At 41.5% G+C, this 20,982-nt stretch overlaps 3 protein-coding genes across 3 annotated transcripts; 2 read left to right on the forward strand and 1 right to left on the reverse strand.

Annotated features, from left to right (window-relative positions):
• Positions 1–4,817: 4,817 nt before the first annotated feature.
• LOC127333335 (uncharacterized) lies at positions 4,818–9,722 on the reverse strand. The gene is made up of 8 exons (XM_051359728.2): positions 9,584–9,722; positions 8,228–8,316; positions 7,719–7,782; positions 7,083–7,160; positions 6,436–6,512; positions 6,289–6,355; positions 6,098–6,205; positions 4,818–5,007 (listed from the first exon to the last, which is right to left on the reverse strand). Exons 1-8 carry the CDS (start codon positions 9,653–9,655, stop codon positions 4,978–4,980), a joined length of 585 nt encoding a protein of 194 aa, XP_051215688.1. The 5' UTR covers positions 9,656–9,722; the 3' UTR covers positions 4,818–4,977.
• A 223-nt stretch (positions 9,723–9,945) lies between these two features.
• On the forward strand, positions 9,946–19,096 carry LOC127333333 (protein RRP6-like 3). Its single transcript, XM_051359726.2, has 12 exons — positions 9,946–10,249; positions 10,940–11,190; positions 11,272–11,370; positions 12,685–12,768; positions 13,842–13,928; positions 14,691–14,811; positions 16,186–16,364; positions 16,442–16,480; positions 16,901–17,409; positions 17,500–17,998; positions 18,136–18,770; positions 18,854–19,096. Exons 1-12 carry the CDS (start codon positions 9,946–9,948, stop codon positions 18,924–18,926), a joined length of 2,880 nt encoding a protein of 959 aa, XP_051215686.1. The 3' UTR covers positions 18,927–19,096.
• Positions 19,097–19,342: 246 nt separating this feature from the next.
• On the forward strand, positions 19,343–20,754 carry LOC127333334 (ATP synthase subunit gamma, chloroplastic). The gene has a single exon (XM_051359727.2). It carries the CDS (start codon positions 19,445–19,447, stop codon positions 20,525–20,527), a length of 1,083 nt encoding a protein of 360 aa, XP_051215687.1. The 5' UTR covers positions 19,343–19,444; the 3' UTR covers positions 20,528–20,754.
• The last annotated feature ends 228 nt before the right edge of the window (positions 20,755–20,982 follow it).

Consider the following 20,982-nt stretch of genomic DNA (forward strand, 5'->3'; position numbering starts at 1 on the left):
CTAAATTGGCTAGGGTTCCTCCTCACTTAATTAGGACTCATGCATAAAGACAATGCTAGGTGTGTCTCTAATGTTGGATAAACAAGGTTTAGGTTTATTAATGCCCTTATTCCCCCATACAAGGCATGAGAATTGGTTTGGGGTTAACTACTAGTGATATACTTATTATTTTATGTGATAGATGAGATCTAGCAATCATATGGTTTAACTTATTATCTATGTCAACAAGGTATGATCATGCATTAGACAAGATTCACTCATTCCTCACTAATCCCTCTTTAATATTCCTCTCATCACACTCATCCTAGATTCTTAGGGTTTATAATTAATACCTAGTTGTGATGATTATGGAATTGGTTTCCTAAGGTATTGCTATTGGAATAGGGTTCTCACTTCCAAGATCAAATATTGACTTGAACAACTAAGTTTAGTACTATTCTAGTATTCTTGTATGGACATGGCTATGGTTAATATTATATCTTCTCTCACTTCTCAATATCTTGGAATATCCTAAGGTCCTACTTAAGGAGATGATGATATGATCCTCTAAATATATGGTCTGCCTAGGAATTCTACCTTGATATCTTCTTGTAGCTTGTTCTTCAGAAAATATGATAAACCTGCATCTTGTGGTATGCCTCCACCTCCTAGCTTCTTCATCTTGATCCTAGCTAATTCACATGGAGTAGCTCTATGTGTTTTCTTCCTTGTATCATGCTACAAGGTGACCAAATGGATGGAGGGTGTGGCTCTATTTATAGGCTTTTATGCACTTTAGACCCTGTGGTTTACCTTATTTGGTAATAAGTTTAGAAGTGAATTAATTTACACACAAAGGTAGTTGATAACTTTTAAGTGTTAATAAGTTAGGGTTTGATTCTTAAAGAATGTGTTGTTGTAAATATAATTCCATTTGATCTAATCCATAGATCAAATCATCTCTACCCAAAACAAGGTTTTAACAAAGATCACAGTGAAGTTTATAGCGCTTGACTTGATGATCTACTTCAATTCCAGCAAGTCAAGTGAAACTTCAGTTACTTTGGTAAATTTTATTTGAAAGCGCGAAAATTCCCCGGATTTTCTATGCATGAATACAATGCACACTTTGGTGTTCTCTCATTTTGTAGCCTCTAAACCTGGGATATTACACGCGCCGCCGCAGCCACCCGCGCGCCGCCGCCGGAATCCGTCAGATCCGCGCCCCTCTGCCGTCCGCCGAGCCGCGCCGAGCTGCGTCGACGCCCGCCGCACCTCCGCCGCACCCCCGCCGAAGTTCCGCGTCCCTCCGCGCGCGCCGCCACCCTCCCGCCGTGGTCTTCTCCGCCGTTTTTCATCGGTGAGTATTCCGCCGCGTTCTTCTTCGTTGCCGCCGGTAAAATGGTCGGATTTGGGGCTGATGTATGGTACACCGTGGTAGATGGCTTCGGAGGATGTGCACATGTCGGATTTGGACGCGACGTCGACCGATTGGTCGTCGTCGGATTCCGACGATTCGGACATCGACGAGTTGCTCAACGACGATGAGACGGAGATGATGCTGCTCCTGTTCAGCTTGAAGCAAACGGAGGACCGCATGAAGCTGCTGGATCAGCGGAAAGGATCCGTGATGGGGCGTATGTGCATTCCGCGGAACCGCGCGCTCGGCCACGAACAGCTGATGCAAGATTATTTCACCGAGGTACCGACCTATCCTCCCCGCCTCTTCCGTAGACGGTACCGAATGCGTAGGTCTTTGTTCGAGAGAATCGTCAAAGATTGCGAGGCAAATTACGATTATTTCAAGCAAAGAAGAAATGCTGCCTAAGTCATGGGATTTATCCCATATCAAAAAAATTCTGCCGCCATGAGGATTATTGCATAGGGTATACCAGCAGATTATACCTATGAGTACCTTTGCATTGGTGTGCAAACAACCACGGATTGCGTGCGTATGTTTGCCAAGATGGTGATCAAGTTGTATGGAGAGAAGTATCTCCGAGCTCCAAATGAGGATGATACAAAAAGGCTCATGGAGATCAATGAAAAGAGGGGGTGGCCGGGGATGCTTGGTAGTTTGGATTGCATGCATTGGACATGGAAAAATTGTCCAAAAGCATGGCATGGAATGTATTGTGGCAAAAGTCGTGATGCTACCATTGTTCTTGAAGCTGTGGCCTCTCAAGACTTATGGATTTGGCATGCTTTTTTTGGATTGCCGGGGACACTCAACGACATCAACATCTTGAATAGATCCCCTTTGTTTGCAAGACTAGTTAAGGGTGAAGCTCCACCTTGTAACTACAAAGTTATGAACAATGAGTACACCATGGGGTACTATCTCACAGATGGTATTTACCCTAACTATGCAACCCTTGTCAAGTCCATAAAAGAGAAAAATGACAGGGCTTTGACAAGAAAGGAAGCTTACTTCACCAAAAATCAAGAGGCATGCCGCAAGGATATTGAGAGAGCTTTTGGTGTCTTGCAAACAAGGTTTGCAATTGTCCGGGGTCCTGCTAGGTTTTGGGACAAGGAAACTCTTGTTGATGTCATGACATGTTGTGTGATTCTTCACAACATGATCATTGAAGATGAAAGAGGTTTGAACTTGCCATGTTTCTATGACAATGTTGGCACCCGAGTGCAGCCCGAGAGGAACCCTGATCGGATTGAAGCTTTTCTTGCAGCTCATCGAGGCATTGAAAATGCCGAGACTCATCACCAGCTCACCCAAGATTTGATTGATCACCATTGGCAGTTGCATGGCCAATGATTTATTACATTCATTTCCCATTGTTGTATGTGTGAAACATTCATTTCCTATTGTTGTATGTGTGAAACATTTGTTATTTGTTTAATTCTTCCATTAGAACATTTGTTGACATTTCCGAAACACATTATTGTAATAATTATGACGATTATTATGTGATGTAAAACATTTATTTTATGTGAATGGTGTGTTGGTTCTAATATGCAATTTGTCAAAAAACCCTGTTTTGAGGGGTTGAAAACCCGGACGAGCTAGCAGACCCCGTATCCCCACCCCGTAAGACAGAATATTCTGTTTTACGGGGTGGAGATACGGGGTCTGCTAGCTCGTCCGAGTTTTCGGCCGACGAAAAGTGATTACAGGACCCTCTACTCGCGTTTTAAGGGGCGAAAAAATACGGGGCCTGTTAGACATGCTCTAACCCTCCCGTATGCTCCTAGTCCTCGCACTGGTTCTACACTTTTACTGTTACTGTTAGTACATCTTCACTGAAGAAGCAACATTCAGGTGATCACTATCTCCACTTCGGCACTTCCCCTGTAAAGCCTCATTTTGAAAACAAATATGGATACAAAACTATGGATATTGTCACTTCGATTAGTTTAATCACATAGTTTCAAGTTTAATCACATAAAAGTACATTTGATCACTTCCTTAGTCTTTCTAGGTTAGGTAATTGGCATATCAAGATAGACTTACATGGCTAACATAATCTTGTTCAGTGTCCATTTTATATGCACATTTGTATCAAAATTCAATACTTTCATATTGGTTTTTGTATTTGTAAAACGAATCAGATATTTACCACATCCATTTTCACGGGCGTTCAGGTCCAGATATTACCACATCCATTTTCATCAATTTCTTAAATACGAATGTTGGATAATTTAAATTATCCATTACCAGTTTTCACCCCTAGTCACACTGGCATACAAACGCTTGTCACAAAGAAAAGGATCTACACACTTATATATGCAAGAAAACTTGTCAAAAAAATTGACCATGTTCTCATTTTAGGTCCTCATGGTCCATTTATGTTTCTCTTGCGCACATACAATTTGTTAGTTCTCACGTTTTCCAAAACAATGAAATATGAGCAAGCTCCTTCACTTTTTTTTTTCGGAAATGAGCATGCGCTGCCTACCTATGAGTTACCCTGTTCGAAGCAGCCATGTATGGACGATATCAAACAAGAATGCCTAAACTATAAAAGGAGAACCTTGCGCTGAACAACTCCTTCCCATACGACTGTATGAGGTAAAATCACTGTTCAAAAAATCGGCCGAGATACCGATTTATCAGCCGATTTATCGTGAATCGGGTGGTAACCGATAAGATTTCATCATATCGGCTAATTTATCGCTGCACCGATATTTTGGCTGATTTTCCGTCTGAGGGCCGATATTTCGCACGATTTTCACTCTAGTGACAGATATTTCGGCTGATTGTCCGTGAAATTTCACTGAAATTTTATATGGCAGTCGTTATTTTCTTCCTATGGTCTTGTACAACTGTGCATTAGCTCAAAATTTTCATTTTGATTGATTCAAATGCAAATAATCAAGGTAATACTTCTGCTTAATGCTCCAATATTATTTTTACATAGTATATTATACAAAATTGAGTGCTGCAAATTAGAATATACAAAAAATTAAGTTGATAAATGGGCAACCGATAAAATCGATTAATCGGACGATAAGCGATTAATCTTCATTTTGAGGCTGGCCGATAAGTTAAGATTAACGATTTCTTGAACATTGGGTAAAATGTAACTAATTAATAATACTACCTCTGTCCATCTTTTGATGTCAAAAGTTTGTCTAAATTTAAATGTATCTAGACACATTTTGGTGCATATATACATCTGAATTTAAATGAACCATCGGACATCTATGAATGGACGGAGGGAGTAGTATTTTCTACGTTCTAAATTACTTGCCGCAACTTTGTTTACATATAAATGTATCAAGATATTAAAGTGTGTCTATATAGGTCCGTATATAGACAAAGTTGCATCAATTAATTTGGAACGGAGAGTATAAGTAAGTTACAGTAGCAATCAACATGGCGGACAAGAGCATTTTTTTCTTCCAGTCCAACAATAACACATTTCGAGTAGATTCATGAATCAAGTAGATGCTCTCAGTTAACATAACACATTTCGAGTAGATTCATCTTACAAACAGAACAGAAAAAAAGTGTTGTGTACATATATAGCATAAATTTTAGCCAAGTCTTGCTTCCCGGTGTAAAACCTGAAAATGAACATTTATGGAAACAAGGTTAAGTCAATGTATCAAGAATGACAACTACAATGTCAAAATAAAAAAATACAGACTCAAGCCCAATAGATGCTATTTTAGAACACGCACACTTGATGATTTGGACTCGCTGCAAAAGAGTATTTAGTTTGGTGATTTGAATATTAGTACAGGTTAAATGAAAAGTACACACTTTAATCTAGTATCATTAACATATTATTTTAAAACTGTCAAATACATGTATTAGAGAAATTTTTGATTCTGAAATATCAATTTCGCAGGAGACAACCGTTTATAAGCTTTAAAAAATACAAATAATTATCTCCAATACAATATGAGCTCAAGATACCCTATGAATGATGTCGTCTAGCAAAAGAGTTTTGTAGGGCATTACATTTTACTGATTTTTTTTTTAATTTAAATACACAAGGTGATGACTAGGGTACATGTGTGTGTGCACTATACGCATTAAATTAAACTTTTCACACCATACACAATCATGGTTACGTCTCGCGTGAAAAAGGTTGTGGCTATATGTTCTTTGTATCATAGCCATCCTAAACTACAATACTAGGTCATGCTTAATAGTACATCTGGTAATGTTCAATTGTACGCTTTTCTTACATAAGCTTTCCTTGATATTTCACAATTTCCAGATAGCTTCTCAATCAAAGTGAACACACCATCAAAAGGGGTCACTCCACTGTTGGGCTTCCCCTTATGCTTATGTATCTCCGTATGGGCCCAGATGGTTATGTGTAGATTAAATGAAAAATGACCATGCAAACAGCATATTCTAATTTATTGATAGCCTGCAAGGCTGCAACCACCTAAACCTCCTTGTAAGGCTAGACAAGGGAAACATAGCAACTGCACTCTTTCTTTCCTCAATTGACAGGTGTTTTGAAACCAGTTCTTCCAAGGGTGAGTATAGTTATAATGAAGCATGGAACAGTAATTTGCTTGTCTAAAATTAAATATTTCTAAAGAATGAAATTACTTCATCTGCTTTTCAGTCAAACGGTAGAGTATACCCTTCATTAATGTGTAGCAAATTTCAGTAAAAGAACACAATCTATTTTACCTCTTCAGCAAATTTAATCAAGATTGTTGTCCTGGGCCTCTGCTGGCCTTCAATTGGCACAAAATGCGCCGTAACTACCGCAGGAAAGCCAGCATTATCCAATACCCCCTATAAGAAATTCAAAGAAGTGGTCAAACATTGTTTATGAAAGAAGACAATGTTGACTTAGATATTTGGGCAGAATTTCCCACCCTTACAATCCCTGCAACAAATGCTCCACAGTTGAATGCCCCCATGTCTTTTGGCACGGAAATGAATCTGATCAAACAAAAAGGGTGCCAGGTTTGAGAATTGTAGTGTAAACAAAACTTTATGAAGTTCAAAGGAGTTCATCAAACCGGTTAACAAGCAGCTCCTTTTCACTAATCATGTATTCATCTTCATGCTCTGTTCCTTTCTCAAGTGAGTCAGCCACCTGGAAACAATAAGAAAGCATCTGCTGGGATAAGCAATTAGATAAGTGCACTCTCTCCAGTGATCATAATAGAACCACAGGCTCCCACTTACTATCAGCACATTATAATTGGAAGTGACAGTATCTTCTATAACGCAACTACAGGAAAAAGAGTTAACACTAGAGTAATTTGGAACCTTCTGTTTGATATTAGCCTAGCTCTGTATTTTTTTTTTCAGCATGTGAATTTGTATTTAAATAAGAGCAATTATCTAAACATATTATTATATTATTTTTCAAAGTGCAAGTCAGAAAGATAAGAACTAAATAACATTTTTTCGGTGTGCTTGGTCAGGTAGTCAGGCTCAAACACCCTGGCGGTTAGGCACACATTTTTATGAACACAATAATCAGGCGGTCAGTCCAACAACAAATGAGCCACAGTTCTTTTGATGGCACAACTAAGAATGGAAACAGGGAATGGAAAAAAAGTTAGTGCACCCTTTACGAGAATTCCGACAATTATGTAATCACTCAAACATTATGGGACAGAGTAAGAACTAGAGAAGATTCATGAACAGAACAGTGTACCTTTCCAAACAATACTTTCCATACAGTACTGTGAATAAATGATAAAATCCCCAGCAGTCGAGTCTCGCGTCTATTCCCCTGGATTGTTAATTATTATCAACATGACTGTCTCAACAGGATAAAATTTAGAAAGCATATATACAATAAATTTGGAGAGCACCTGGAACTCTTCATAGAAATAATAGCCGATGAATGTTTTTTATCCAACTTAACAATTTTTTTCAACAACTCTAGATATTTTGGTTTATTATCCGCAGCTCCACATTATCCACGAAATTTTCAAAATTTGCACTACAAAGATGTCAATCATATCCGCACAGTCCATTATTTTAAAACTAGATTGATTTTAGCATGTTAGATGTTGTGCTATGGATATTGTTCCGCGACTTACTATTTTAAAGAAAGACATGTTATACAAACAGTTATTTTGCTATCTAAAATACATTATGCACATTAAAGGAGATGATTAGGGCATGTCACATGTAACAAAGAAGCGGTGAAGTTTTGACTGACATACTGTTCACCTTTTCATGGCTTTAAGTATATGAACCAAATCACCAATAGATCTATACTCTACTACAAAGCTCTATTTTGGACTAATGAATCATGGAATAAGAAAAAGATTATGCATCAAACCTTCTCTCGGTGACACAGCAGTTCAAGAACTCTTGCACCAACAGCATACCCAGCGTCCTCCAGCCTGTGTATAACTCACAAAATAAGAAAGCAGACGTATGCCAAGCATACAAGAATAATAACACATGCAAATAGAGCAATGTATTTTTAATGAGAAATACTGTTGAGTGTCTTTGCATGATTTAGCACAACAACATTGCTGTCTTCATCATCTAAAGAGAAGTTACGAGATAGTGTCTTATATGGTAAGACAACCAAGATTTAACCAACAATAAGTAGATACATTAAAATATTAGAGAGATGTACAGGTTGCGAAGAATTGACCAACCAAAATGTGAATTCCAGATGATTTAAAACATTAGCATACAGTAAGTGGCAAACACATAGCACCTGAAACTTTATGCGACCTGGATATCCAAGACTTAAAGAGTGGCATGTAGCACAGGAAGGACCAGCTAGTGGACACAATGAACTAGAATACAGGATCATCAACAATATGAATAGACAACCTTCGTTCCAGCTCAGCAATGTTGTCAACTTGTGTCTGATTGTACTGAACAACCTCCGAGAACAAGAACGCAAATGCACTCAAACTGACCTATGAAAGACAAAAAATTTATTAAGCGCATGTGATAACAAAACAAGGAAGAAAATAAAATGAATTGGCAACTTGAAAGAGGAATGCTCATCTGGAGGTACACTATCTTATGGACTTTTTACTTGCACCATATATTGCTAATCAATTTGTAAAGAAGACACTAACTAACACTCCTCCATTCCATAGTTCTCAACTAAAACCACAACAATAATTATGGAACGGAGGGAGTACATGTTTGACCAAACAATAAGCAAGCACACACTCCCTAATAGTTCTAATAAGAGAATCATGTGGACATTGCGATATGGTAAAAGCATACTGAAAAGGAATTTTATGCAATTACATCTTCCATTATTCTCTAAAAAATCTTTGATCCAAATTAGGCGTTGGATGTAAGGTTGGTGTACTGGGTCATCCGATCATTGATGGTTTTGGCCTATACTTAAACCTAACACATTTAGGTATCCTTCTCATGTCTTATATCTCCAGCAGTCCATCGAATTCCAGCAAGTATGCTTCAGTTCCCTCTGTTGCTGCAATTTCTTAATCTAGATAAAATCCAACTCACCCTCTTTCCCCAAGAATATCTGGATTGGATCCTCTTAAACATAGCCATCTATTTAACCCCTTCAGTTCAACTAAGGCAAGATTCGTAGTTGTCATTCATTTCAGCCCTTTTCAAGAAAGAGTTCCTTCTTTTTTTGTTTACAGGGCAGAAAATACAGTTTAGGTTCACTTTAATTTACTTCACAAAATAATGTGAGCGGAGAAATGGTTTGGGGTATTTTCCATGTAGTAGTAATGTTATGAATATAGCACGCAAAAGTAAATACAAAGTAGCCAATCTACGAAGCTTAAAACTTAACTTCAGAAAGGCAACTAATAATGAATACATTCAGGTCTAAAAATTATCAAATAGAAAGTATCACTAAGGTGGATAGTAGCTTCCACTTCAACATATTCTGTTGTTATGCACAATATTAACACATTTCCTTTCCTTCTTGAAGAAAACACTTGAATAGAGTCGTGGGGTTGGGCAATAGTTGGTCCAAGTTTCCAAACAATCGAAGCTGCCACTAACCAGCATCCATTCGATTTCAACTTTCAACCAAATTCACATTGCCAATTTAGCACCTAACCCGCAAATCTCCTACCTACTCTACCCTATTAGCAGAGCCCGTCGAGCAACAGATATCTGAAAATTTGGCACGCAGACGCGTGTGTGTGCACAGATCTGAAGGGATTTCGGTGTGGGGAAGACGTGTACCTCCTGCCTGCCGCGGCTGAGGGGCTTGTCGAGCACGTTAGCATACTGCTTCGCCTTCCCCACGCCGATCATCTTGCCCGCCCTCCTCTGGGGCCGCCCTTCCTACGGCTGAGGAAGGGGGAGGCGACCGGCGATCTGGGCAGGAGGGCCCCGGATCTGGGCAGGGGGAGAGCGGTGGAGGGGTCGGGCGCCGGTGGGAGGAGGGATCGCCGGCGGCGGGCGTGAGAGTGGGAAGTCGGGAGCGCTCGGGTGCGACTGCGTGGGGTGAGGGGTTTTTCTGATTTGATAACTCTGAACGGTCTGCCTGTCCAGAACTCCAAACCGAGCAAGCTCTGCCCGTCACTACCTAGAGCGAGAGAGAGATGGCCACCGTCAACCTCAGGTCGCGCGCCGCCTTGCTGGCGGCCGCCACGTGCTTCGCGGTCCTCGCGGCGGCGGCGGCGCTGCTCCATCGCGGGCGTCGCCGAGGCCAGGCGGGGCGCCGCGTCGAGGAGCGGCGCTCCCGCCGCGCGCGCCGCGCCTGCGAGGAGGAGGAGAAGCCGCAGGGCCGGTTCAAGCGCGTGCTCGCGGACAACTCCTACTCCCGCTTCAAGCACCTGCGCCGCCAGGGTGCCGACCCGCCTGTCGACGGCTACCGTCCCGAGGCCCAGCCGCAGCCGCCGCAAGGTGCGCCACTCCTGTCCTGATCCCCCCTCATTTTGATCTCGTCATTGCGCTCGTTTGCCATGGACCTGGCGTGTGCGGTTGCTTCGTTGTGAAGCTCTCCTATGCATTTCCCGTGGCCAACTGGCGAGGCTAAGAGTGGCAGGAATTCAGTATGAGTTCTCTGTGGGGAATTTCATCGAACACCTTCTTCCTCACTTGCATCATGGAATTACTACACAGCTAGGGTTGGTTGGGTGGTCAAATTCCTTTGTATTGGAACCCTGACCAGCTGCTAGGCTGTAACTCGCAATTTATAAAATGCAGCACAATGCTGGTTCACCACATGCTTCCATTTCCCATCAGTTGTAGTTAGCTAATGGAGGTACTGCCGTACCAGAGCACTAGGAATTGTATTTTGTCCTGTATTTATATGATTATACACTTATACAGCCTTATAGGTTACTAGTCATAAACATTTAAAACTAGTGATTAAACTCATGTTCAGGAAATCCTCCCTAGGCAATTACTTTGAATATTTCGTGCTTATTTACTTTAGGAGCTTAAGCTGTTACTCATACCACGATAGTGCCACGGCCAAGCTAAGAAGCTGATTGCATCATCTTTCTAAACTTTATATGTTCACTTTAACCAAATTGGTTGTTATTTTTTACCATAACCTGAACGGATTGTGCCTTTTTTCCATTGTCACAGAATCAACACAAAAGATGCACCCGTTCGAGGAGGAAATTACTTCCTTACTAGACAACCCCACCAAGTATTTGGATTTTTGTAACTTCACACCGAGCAGCCAAAGCCCAGAAATGAGCACCTCATACAATTGGATCAATACAGAAGCTCAATTGGAGAATCTGGCTAGGTTGTTGGGTGAGGAGAAAGCTTTTGGTGTTGATACAGAGCAACACAGCTTTCGGTCATTCCTAGGATATACTGCACTTGTGCAGGTAATTGCCAACATGTGCATTCTTGATGCTTTGCTGCTTATTAGTTTATTAAGGTTGTAACATATAAATTCCATCCTGTAGATCTCTACCCAGAAGGAAGACTATTTGATAGACACAATTGCTCTACATGATGCGATGGGTATTCTGCGACCAGTTTTTGCCAGTCCGTCCATCTGTAAGGTAGTGTATCTCTTATATCTGATGTCATTAGGCAACCATTTCTTTTCGATTCTAGCGTTAAGGACTGTTACTTAAAAGCAGTACTTAAATTGATATGCATTTCAGTAACAAACTGGGCCTTGGAAGCTCTAGAACAGTATGTGACTAGGTGCCACGCCGCCTACGGCGTGCCGCTTTTAGCACAGTGCATTTAGGACAGGTAACAGAAAAAAGTTAATTCATCCTGCATCACGTTTTATAAGCCAGTCTTAGCAGTAAGCCTAGAATAGAATATATCTAGAAAAGTCCCTGCTTGATTCGTTTGGTTAGCAACCTGAGCCAATTTCCACAAACAGAATTTTGTTATTTCTCTGAATGATTGTTCACCATAGCTCATCGTTCACATTGTGTAAATGGTTGAAAATTCTCTAGGGCCCTCACCTTGCAGTATGCGGGATGCTGGGATGCCCTAATCTTAAGTTTAAAGCTTCCCTAGCCTCAGGCCCCATAATCAGGATGTGGTTTTATTACACCCAGGCTTGTGTGCTCCCTTTATTTTCAGATTTCAAAAAGTAGGTTTAGAAAACTTTTTTTGAAAAGAAAATCGGTTGTAGAAACTAGATTGAACTATGCATCTTCAAGTTTTCGCTCGAAAATGTGCTGATTTGTAGTTTTCCTGAAAAAGACAAGAGTGTAGAGATTGACAAGCATCTTTGGCTGCTATAAGTTTTTTTGTGCACATGCCACAACAATATGGATTTTTCGGGAAGAATGATTTTTTTTTTAGCTGAGAGCACATGCTTCCGAGCGATATTTGGCTTTACCACCCAGAAACAGAGCGCCTTAGATAAGCTAGCATCTTTGTTTATGTCAAGAAGCGTAAGCACAAAGGCACAATAATCTGTTACATGACATATCTTGAAGGACAAAAAGTTACTGTCACAGACTTAGCAGTTCCTGTCAAAACTAACAAGCACATGGATGTCCACACATAAGATCCTGAGTCTTGTATCCCCAACTTTTCATAATAACTTTTCTGTTGTTTCCTATCCTTGTTTCTTTGTATTTCCCATCTTCAATATATTTAATACTTCCTCGAAATATTGATGTATTGCTTGCCCAGTGACGGAGCTAGGACATCAACCACTGATGTCAAAGCTATAGTGATGTCATGAACAATGATTTATGGGGTCTTTTTGCTCACCATATTTTGTGTTGTTGCTTCACCAAAATCACAGTGTACCTCCGCCACGGTGCTTGCCTCAACAGAGGATTTACATTGCTTTCGTTGTCAAAAAGTCATGATCATTTATGTTCTGCCTTCTTGTGCCTCAGATCTTCCACGGAGCTGACAATGATGTTCTTTGGCTTCAGAGAGATTTTCATATTTATGTCGTGAATATGTTTGATACTGCCAAAGTAAGTTTCTCTATTCCTGGGAAGATTTAGTATCATTCTGCAGATACTTATACATCCTGTGAACAGAGTATGTCTGGTGGTTGTCCCGTATATATTTTTGCTTGCACAGCCAGTTTAATGTCATTCACTACGTAGAGCCTTAGATGTGCAATAAAACACAATTTTCATTTAAATGCTTGAAAACTCCATGCATTGTGGGATCTGGGGTTCTATGCATCCTTTCCCTTGCTTTTTATTATGCAAGGAGGCTGATTGGAACTTAAGTGCCTTTGCAGTATACAGATAAATTTCTTACACAATAGTTTATTATTTGGACACTGTGTTTTGTGTTAAGTGAGAGGCACTAGCCAATGCAACCAAAAGTCCGAACTGATGGAAAGGGCTAGGCAGTCCACTTTATACACACATTAACACCCCTCTCACGTGTAACTGGGGAGGCTAACACGTGCATGAAGTCTCAGAGGTATAGCCCAAGGGGCCTATACCATGTACTGAGGTGAGGGGTAATGAACAATTTTAGGATAAGTTGCGAAACCCAGTACTCGAACTCGAGATCCTGGGCTCTGATACCATGTTAAGTGAGAGGCACTAGACAACGCAACCAAAAGTCTGAACTGATGGAAAGGGCTAGGCAATCCACTTTCTACACACATGAACATTCTGTACTAGTGTGGTAGTTTCAGTTATTTTACATATGAGCACTGCTACAGTCAGTTGTCTCTGTTTCTACTGTGTTGGTTTGTGTTTCTATTTTCAATCACAAAATTCATTCCCTTAGAAGTATAGTCCGTGTCCGTAAATTCACATTAGTTTATAAGTGTACTAGAGTGCTATTGCAGTTAAGAAACAAAAGTTTTAGTTTATAACACTGGGTCTCTTAGAATTATAGTCTTTGTCCATAAATATTTTGGTCCTTGAGGGTCTTTGTTTCTTGGAACTTTGTTCGTGCCTTTTGTCACTAAAGTTAGCCTATTTTTTTTTTTTTTTACTTTTGTGCTGTCACATTGTTTCTTATTATGCTACGCATGTGTATGAGATTTGCTGAATTACTTGTAAAATTATTATATTTTCAGGCATGTGAGGTTCTATCAAAACCACAGAAATCATTAGCATATTTGCTAGAATTATATTGTGGAGTGACTACCGACAAGACAATGCAGGCAAGTAATCTTTCATGTTTGGCTTAAATAGCAAGCTTGCTAAAGCCAGTCAAATGTTCAGTGACAATTAGCATATTTAATGATTCTTCTGTAGCTGGTCAGATATCATGTGCCTCTTCAACTTCTACATGCATACTACTTCTCGGTATTTGAGAAAATTTGTGCACTGTCATGTAGAGCTCGAAACGCTGCACTCTAAAGATAAAGATTCGGTTTATATGTTACTTTTCATGGTACTAGAAATATAGGATGAGATCCAGTGCAGCAGTAGTTCTTTCCAAATTAATTAATGTAATTATGTTGTACCAGTTGTTAAAAGTATTAACTGTCACCATGTGTAATTATTCACGTCACGATACCTTGTCAGCTCGGACATGAGATACTGATCACTGGTCTTGACATGTTTTGACATGGATCCTTAGTTCTTTTCAGCATTACTTACATCAATGGATGCATGCTTCTTTAGTTTTTGTTGTGTTATTTTTTTTTACATCAATGGATGCATGCTTGTGTTCCATTTAATCAACCTCAACCAAGGTTTCGTTACAGCTAATATTTTCAGAAGTCTAGTAATTTGCATATGAATTCATTTTGGTGTTGAATACGTGACATCCAAAAAAGAAAATTACACAACTGTCTTCTGCTTATTATCACCAACCCTTTACCTGTCCTAGCAAAATCTCAATTCGTTAGGCATACAGCATATCAGTTTCAAATGTCGAAGTTTCTTTCATATTTGCTGCTATTTCTTTTTTATTTCAGCGTGAAGATTGGAGAATACGCCCGCTGACAGCAGAAATGATTGAGTATGCCCGTTGTGACGCTCACTATCTGTTGAACATTGCAAAGTGTTTGGCATCAGAGCTCCATTCAAAAGGCTGTGGTATGTAATATGTTCTAACTTTGAAGTGCTATGTCCATATTTCCATTTCAACAGTCCCTTGTGCCATTTAGTATATTAACAGATAATGTATTATTTTACTGTTCAGCACACTGAGTCAAGAATATTAAATAGGAGTACAGCTGATGTTGATATCCCTGGACTATGGAAGTAAATAGAGCTGATTTGCATCAGTATTTTTTGCATTGTTCACCTTTCAGCCTTTCCTGTAGTCTGCAAATGAAACTTATTTGATGTACCTCTTGTATGCTCATAGCTAATAGCAACTTTCTGGAATTTGAATCTTTTGTTCACAGAAACCATGTGTAGCTTTTCATTTTTTGCTCTAAGTCTCCCAATGCTTGAGCTGTGGCAGGAGTTCTGTTGTGCTCTCTGCCTACAAAGATTTTGAAAATGGTATTGCTCCTACCATATATAAACAAGAAATATATTCATATGATAAGAATCGTGGATTTCGAGCTCCCAGACCGGGAGCATGTGGATTGAAAAACATTGAACATAGCACTTGTATATTCTGAAAGGAGGTCTGAGATGTACTACCTCCGATCAAATTTAATCGACACGGGTCCATGCATACGTACAAACTATCGTTGCCTACGCTCCACGTCAATCTAATCGGATCAGAGGGAGTACATGTCAGAGTACTATAGTTAAATGTACGGAGTACTATTTTTTACGTGGTGTACAAAAAGAACAAGAAAACTGGACATATGTTTTTGGGTACAGAACACAAATGGACAAATATCCCACAACAATTACATTTGCACACAGTATTGCAATATGTATATCTGTGAGCACCTACAAATTAGCCAACCTGTTAGCTACAACACTCTAGATTTGCAAAAGCTGTACTGCTGTAGGCTTATTTATTTGTATTCTTCTGATAAGTATCTAAAACTTATTTGATGACCTCAGCAGGAGCTTTTGCCTTGTAAGCAAATTAATCATCGTCTTAAATATGTGCCCGCACATTCTTGATATGTAGTTAGGGAATGAAACTAACATTAAGGGGGCCAAGAAAAGGAGATTTGGTGATCTTCAATATGTATTCTATGCATTGCTGAACTATGATTAAGAAATGGAACTAACATGAAGAAAATGAGAGTCTGTGATCCTAAATATGTATTTGGCTCATCCCTTCTCTATTATTAAGAAATGGAACCAATACTAAGGGATCATGAAAAGGAAATTTTGTGCTAATGAACTGATGATGTTCTATTGCTCAACTGCTAATGAAACACATCTTATTGGCCTTCTAAATTATATCACAGAACAGTTAACTATGCTTCTCAATTTTTTATCCCCTTCTGCACATTTTAGTTAACTTGATCAGTTGTAATATCAATTATGATTCAGATTCTCCCGATGGCAAAATCAATTTTTTCTTGGAGGCTAGCCGTCGGTCAAACATGGTGTGCATGCAACTATATACAAAGGAAATTGAATGCCCTCCAGGAACTTCCTCTGCAGCTTCTATTCTCTCACGAAATTTACAAACTCATGGACTTGACTCCAAGAAGTCTAGTGAAGTGAAGGTGCTTATTTTTCATGCATCTAGTCAGTCTGCTCGCCAGTGATTTCTTTAAGATCTAAACAATTAAATCTTTTGTAGGATCTTGTTCGGAAATTTTGCGCATGGAGGGATTTAATGGTAAGCCAACTACTCTTATTTCTCTTTGTGATTGTGTTTCACATTTCTGTTTGAGTATGCTCTTTCAGTTGTCGAACCTGTTAGTTGCATGTTACAAGTTGGAGACTGGTCTTCCTTCTCTTGTACATTGATTGCTCGAACGATTCTAACCTCTTTCATACAGAGGGGTTAGATACAAGAAAATCTTGTCCTAAAGGTATGGAAAGTGACTAACTTATAACATACCAAATCAAATCAATAAACTTTAGGAGTAGATAACCACAACTGCGTTCGATTCTAAGTCAACAAACCTGAGGGATCGTTGTGGCGGCAAAAAAGTTAACATATACTATCTTAATAGCACTGCAATCTGCATTATTGTGGTTCTGGTCGTTTTGACCTGTTCTGATCTCTTCAAGTGTTTTTGGGACCCCACTCCAGGCTCGCATGCATGATGAAAGTTTACGGTATATCCTGTCAGACCAAGCTATAGCTGCCCTTGCTGTTAGTGTTCCAAAAGGTCCAACGGAGATCTGTGCTGTCATAGCAGAAACTGAGCTAAGTGCTTCAACTGTGAATCCTTCCTTGACGTCGCCATCTCCTATTGTTGGTGCTCACATTGAAGAACTCTGCTATTTGATTGAGGACACCACAGTGAGCATGGATAACTTGTTTACAAGTTTGCTTGGAAAGTATAAAGACCCAAGTGGATTATGTCGACTATCTGTCTATAATTATAACCTTGTATCACAGCTAAGTTTGAAGCAAACAAATATATTTGCTTTTGCATCAAATGGAGAAAAGTTGTTGAGAGCACCACATAAACAAAAGGCTTCCCGGGAATCATTCATTAAGAAGTTTTCATGTAAGTCACCAGTTTATCACAACTGCAGGATCTATGCTAGTGACGGAAGACTACTTTGCTACTGTGACCGCAAAAAGTTGGAATGGTTTGTATCCTAGATGTTATAAGTGGTTATAAATATGTAACACAAACATCATCATTAATTTTGTCAAACTGATTGATTCTTATTTCCTAGGTATGTTCAACGGGATTTGGCAAAGTTAGTAGAAGATAGTCCTCCAGGGATCATGCTTTTGTTTGAACCTAAGGGCCGCCCAGAGGATGAAGATAATGAATTCTATATCCAGAGCAAGAAAAATATTTGTGTTGGATGTGGAGAAAAGAGCCACTATATCAGATATAGAATAATACCATCTTGCTACAGGATGCATTTTCCAGAGCATCTGAAGAGCCATCGTTCACATGATATTGTACTTCTATGTGTGGATTGCCATGAAATCGCTCATTCAGCTGCTGAGAAGTACAAGAGGCGACTAGCACAGGAATTTGGGATACCCCTTTTTGTGCAAAAGATAGTGAACTCGGGTGATGCAAGTCTAATAACCGATGCATCATTGTCTGAAGATAAATTGAATGGAACAGGCGTATCTCCTTTGCTGCTTAGGACTGCTGCAATGGCCCTTCTGCGGCATGGGTCCAATATGCCTTTGAAGAGACGTGAAGAGCTAATGCAGGTAATAGCATCCTTCTACTGTTTGTGGTTTCGTCTGTATGCACCACTTACAGTTTCCTGCGAATATTCTTTCCCGATTAAACACTTATCTGTTCTTAGCAGTAGATCTGTTTCACCGATCCATTCATTTCGTTGCAGATTGTGAAGTCATACTATGGTGGTAGGGACGTGACTCCTGAAGACCTGGAGAGGGCATTACTTGTTGGTATGAGCCCCCATGAGCTAAGGCGGCTTGAAAAGAAAAAAGGGTATCCTCAATCTTTTAGAGCTCAGACTCAAAACATTATTAGGAAGACCAACAACAAGACCATCTTAGAAGACATCGGACATGATTCGGAAAATAACCATGCTTTACCTGAGCAAGATTCAGATGACGGTCAACAAGATACTGATGGGATTGGGTGTGATGGTCAGGAGGAAGATTCAAGTGTCAGCCAAGGAAGCGCAAGTTTGTTAGTCGGTATGGATGATTCCACTTCTGACTCTAAGACGGAGACGCTTGGGACAGATGACATGCAGCTATCAAGCAATGGAACTCATGGAAATGGTCATCTGGATGAGGATTCTACGAGCACCGACAGTTCTATTTCCAAGCATGCTGAGAAGAAGATATCGTTGCTGGGACATGGGCATCACGGTAAACAAATTGTGGAGCTTTTGCTGGCCAAAGGTGGGGAGGAGGCTGTTAACCAGTTTTGCCAAAGATGGAGGCATGTTTTTGTAGAAGCTGTCCACCCCCGTTATTTACCTTCTGGCTGGAATATAAATCACAGGTAAAAAGATTACCTCTGCTGCTTGATAAGTTAATTTATGTATCTTTAGAAACTCAGATATTTACTGAGCATCTTCTGTGCAGTGGAAGAAGAGATTTCGGCGACTTCAGTGTCTACAAACAACCATCGAACCAAGAACCTCAGCCTGCTGAGTGATTAGAACTTTAGGAGGGGCTGTCAGTACTCCCTTTAGGACTTAAAGAGGGGCTGGTATTTCATCAAGCCCATGTTTGTATCACCGGATTCTTTTGGTATGTGGCACCTGGCTTGTTTCAAAGAATTTTGTATCAATTTGACATGAAGTTATTTGGATTCACTTGGACTAAGTAACATCTACTGTAGTATATCCTCAGTACAATTTCAGTATCCATTCATGTCCTCTCGCACAGAGAAGTTTTTTTCCCTTGTTGCTTTGAGTGGTGTATTATTCTGGCAAGAGGAGAAATAAGAAGCGAGAAATGGAAAATGGCGAGGCTAGGCAGACGGCCAGGGCGCGCCACATAATCCGTGGCAATCTCGCGGACTCGCGGTGACTGCCGCTCGACCACTCAGCCCGGCTTGAAAACCCCACCTGCTCACTTCTCCACCCAAACCCAATCCAAAATCTTTCCCTCCCTCCACTCCGTTCCCCTCCGCCTCTGCGGCCGCCGGTGACGCCCCAGGCGCAGCCAGCCATGTCGTGCTCCCACCTCTCCACCGCGTGGTCCTCCTCCGCGCTCGCCAGCTCCTCCACCCGCCGTCGCGCCTCGACCGGCGGCAGCAGCAGCAGCCTGGTGGTGCGGTGCTCACTCCGCGACCTCCGCAACCGCATCGACTCCGTCCGCAACACGCAGAAGATCACGGAGGCGATGAAGCTGGTGGCCGCCGCCAAGGTGCGTCGCGCGCAGGAGGCCGTGGTCTCGTCCCGCCCCTTCTCCGAGGCCCTGGTGGAGGTGCTCTACAACATGAACCAGGAGATCCAGACGGAGGACATCGACCTGCCCCTCACCCGCCAGCGCTCCGTCAAGCGCGTCGCCATCGTCGTCCTCACCGGCGAGCGCGGCCTCTGCGGCGCCTTCAACAACAACGTGCTCAAGAAGGCCGAGTCCCGCATGGAGGACCTCAGGCAGCTCGGCGTCGACTACACCGTCATCAGCGTCGGCAAGAAGGGCAACGCCTACTTCCAGCGCCGCGACTACATCCCAACCGAGCGCTTCCTCGAGCTCGCCGGCATCCCCACCGTCAAGGACTCGCAGGCCATCTGCGACCTCATCTACTCCCTCTTCGTCGCCGAGGAGGTGGACAAGGTGGAGCTCGTCTACTCCAAGTTCGTCTCCCTCGTCCGCTCCGATCCCATCATCCAGACCCTGCTGCCCATGTCCCCCAAGGGCGAGATCTGCGACGTCAACGGCATCTGCGTCGACGCCACCGAGGACGAGCTCTTCAAGCTCACCACCAAGGAAGGCAAGCTCACCGTCGAGCGCGAGAAGATCAAGATCGAGACGCAGCCCTTCTCCTCCGTCGTCCAGTTCGAGCAGGACCCAGTACAGATCCTCGACGCCCTCCTCCCGCTCTACCTCAACAGCCAGATCCTGCGTGCACTCCAGGAGTCGCTCGCCAGCGAGCTGGCCGCCAGGATGAGCGCCATGAGCAGCGCCACTGACAACGCCATCGATCTCCGGAAAAATCTTTCTATGGTCTACAACCGCAGGCGCCAAGCCAAGATCACCGGAGAGATTCTCGAGATCGTTGCTGGCGCCGACGCCCTCGCCGGCTGATTCCTCCTCGCCCCCTGAGCTGAGCTGCCGCTCCCGCTCCCGCTCTTATATATATTTCTTCTTTGCCTCTTTTTCTCCCCTCTTCTCTTGTTGGCCTGTGTCTGTAATAATTTCTCCTCATACCACAAAAATGATGTGTCTGTACTCAATTCCTCGTCGCGAGATACACAAGATTCCAGTTCAGAGATGCGAAATGTATAATCCAGAGTATCTATTTATCTTTGCAATCTTGCCTTCTCATTTTCGCAATTATGTTTCAGTTTTGTTAAAAAAGACATAAGTAGTCTCACCAATCTCAAAGCTAATCTGTGGTAGATGTGACTCCTACACATACAGTTGCCTTTAAAAATGAGTTTTCGCCGCGAGAGTAGACTGTGTCAGAGTTGGAGCTCGACGCGGTAGGGGCGGGAACATCGAATGAGAGGAATAAATTGGGGATTGGGTTGTGTGGCACA

The sequence above is a fragment of the Lolium perenne genome, chromosome 2 (assembly GCF_019359855.2).
Source record: "Lolium perenne isolate Kyuss_39 chromosome 2, Kyuss_2.0, whole genome shotgun sequence".
In the NCBI taxonomy this organism is placed as follows: Eukaryota; Viridiplantae; Streptophyta; class Magnoliopsida; order Poales; family Poaceae; genus Lolium; species Lolium perenne.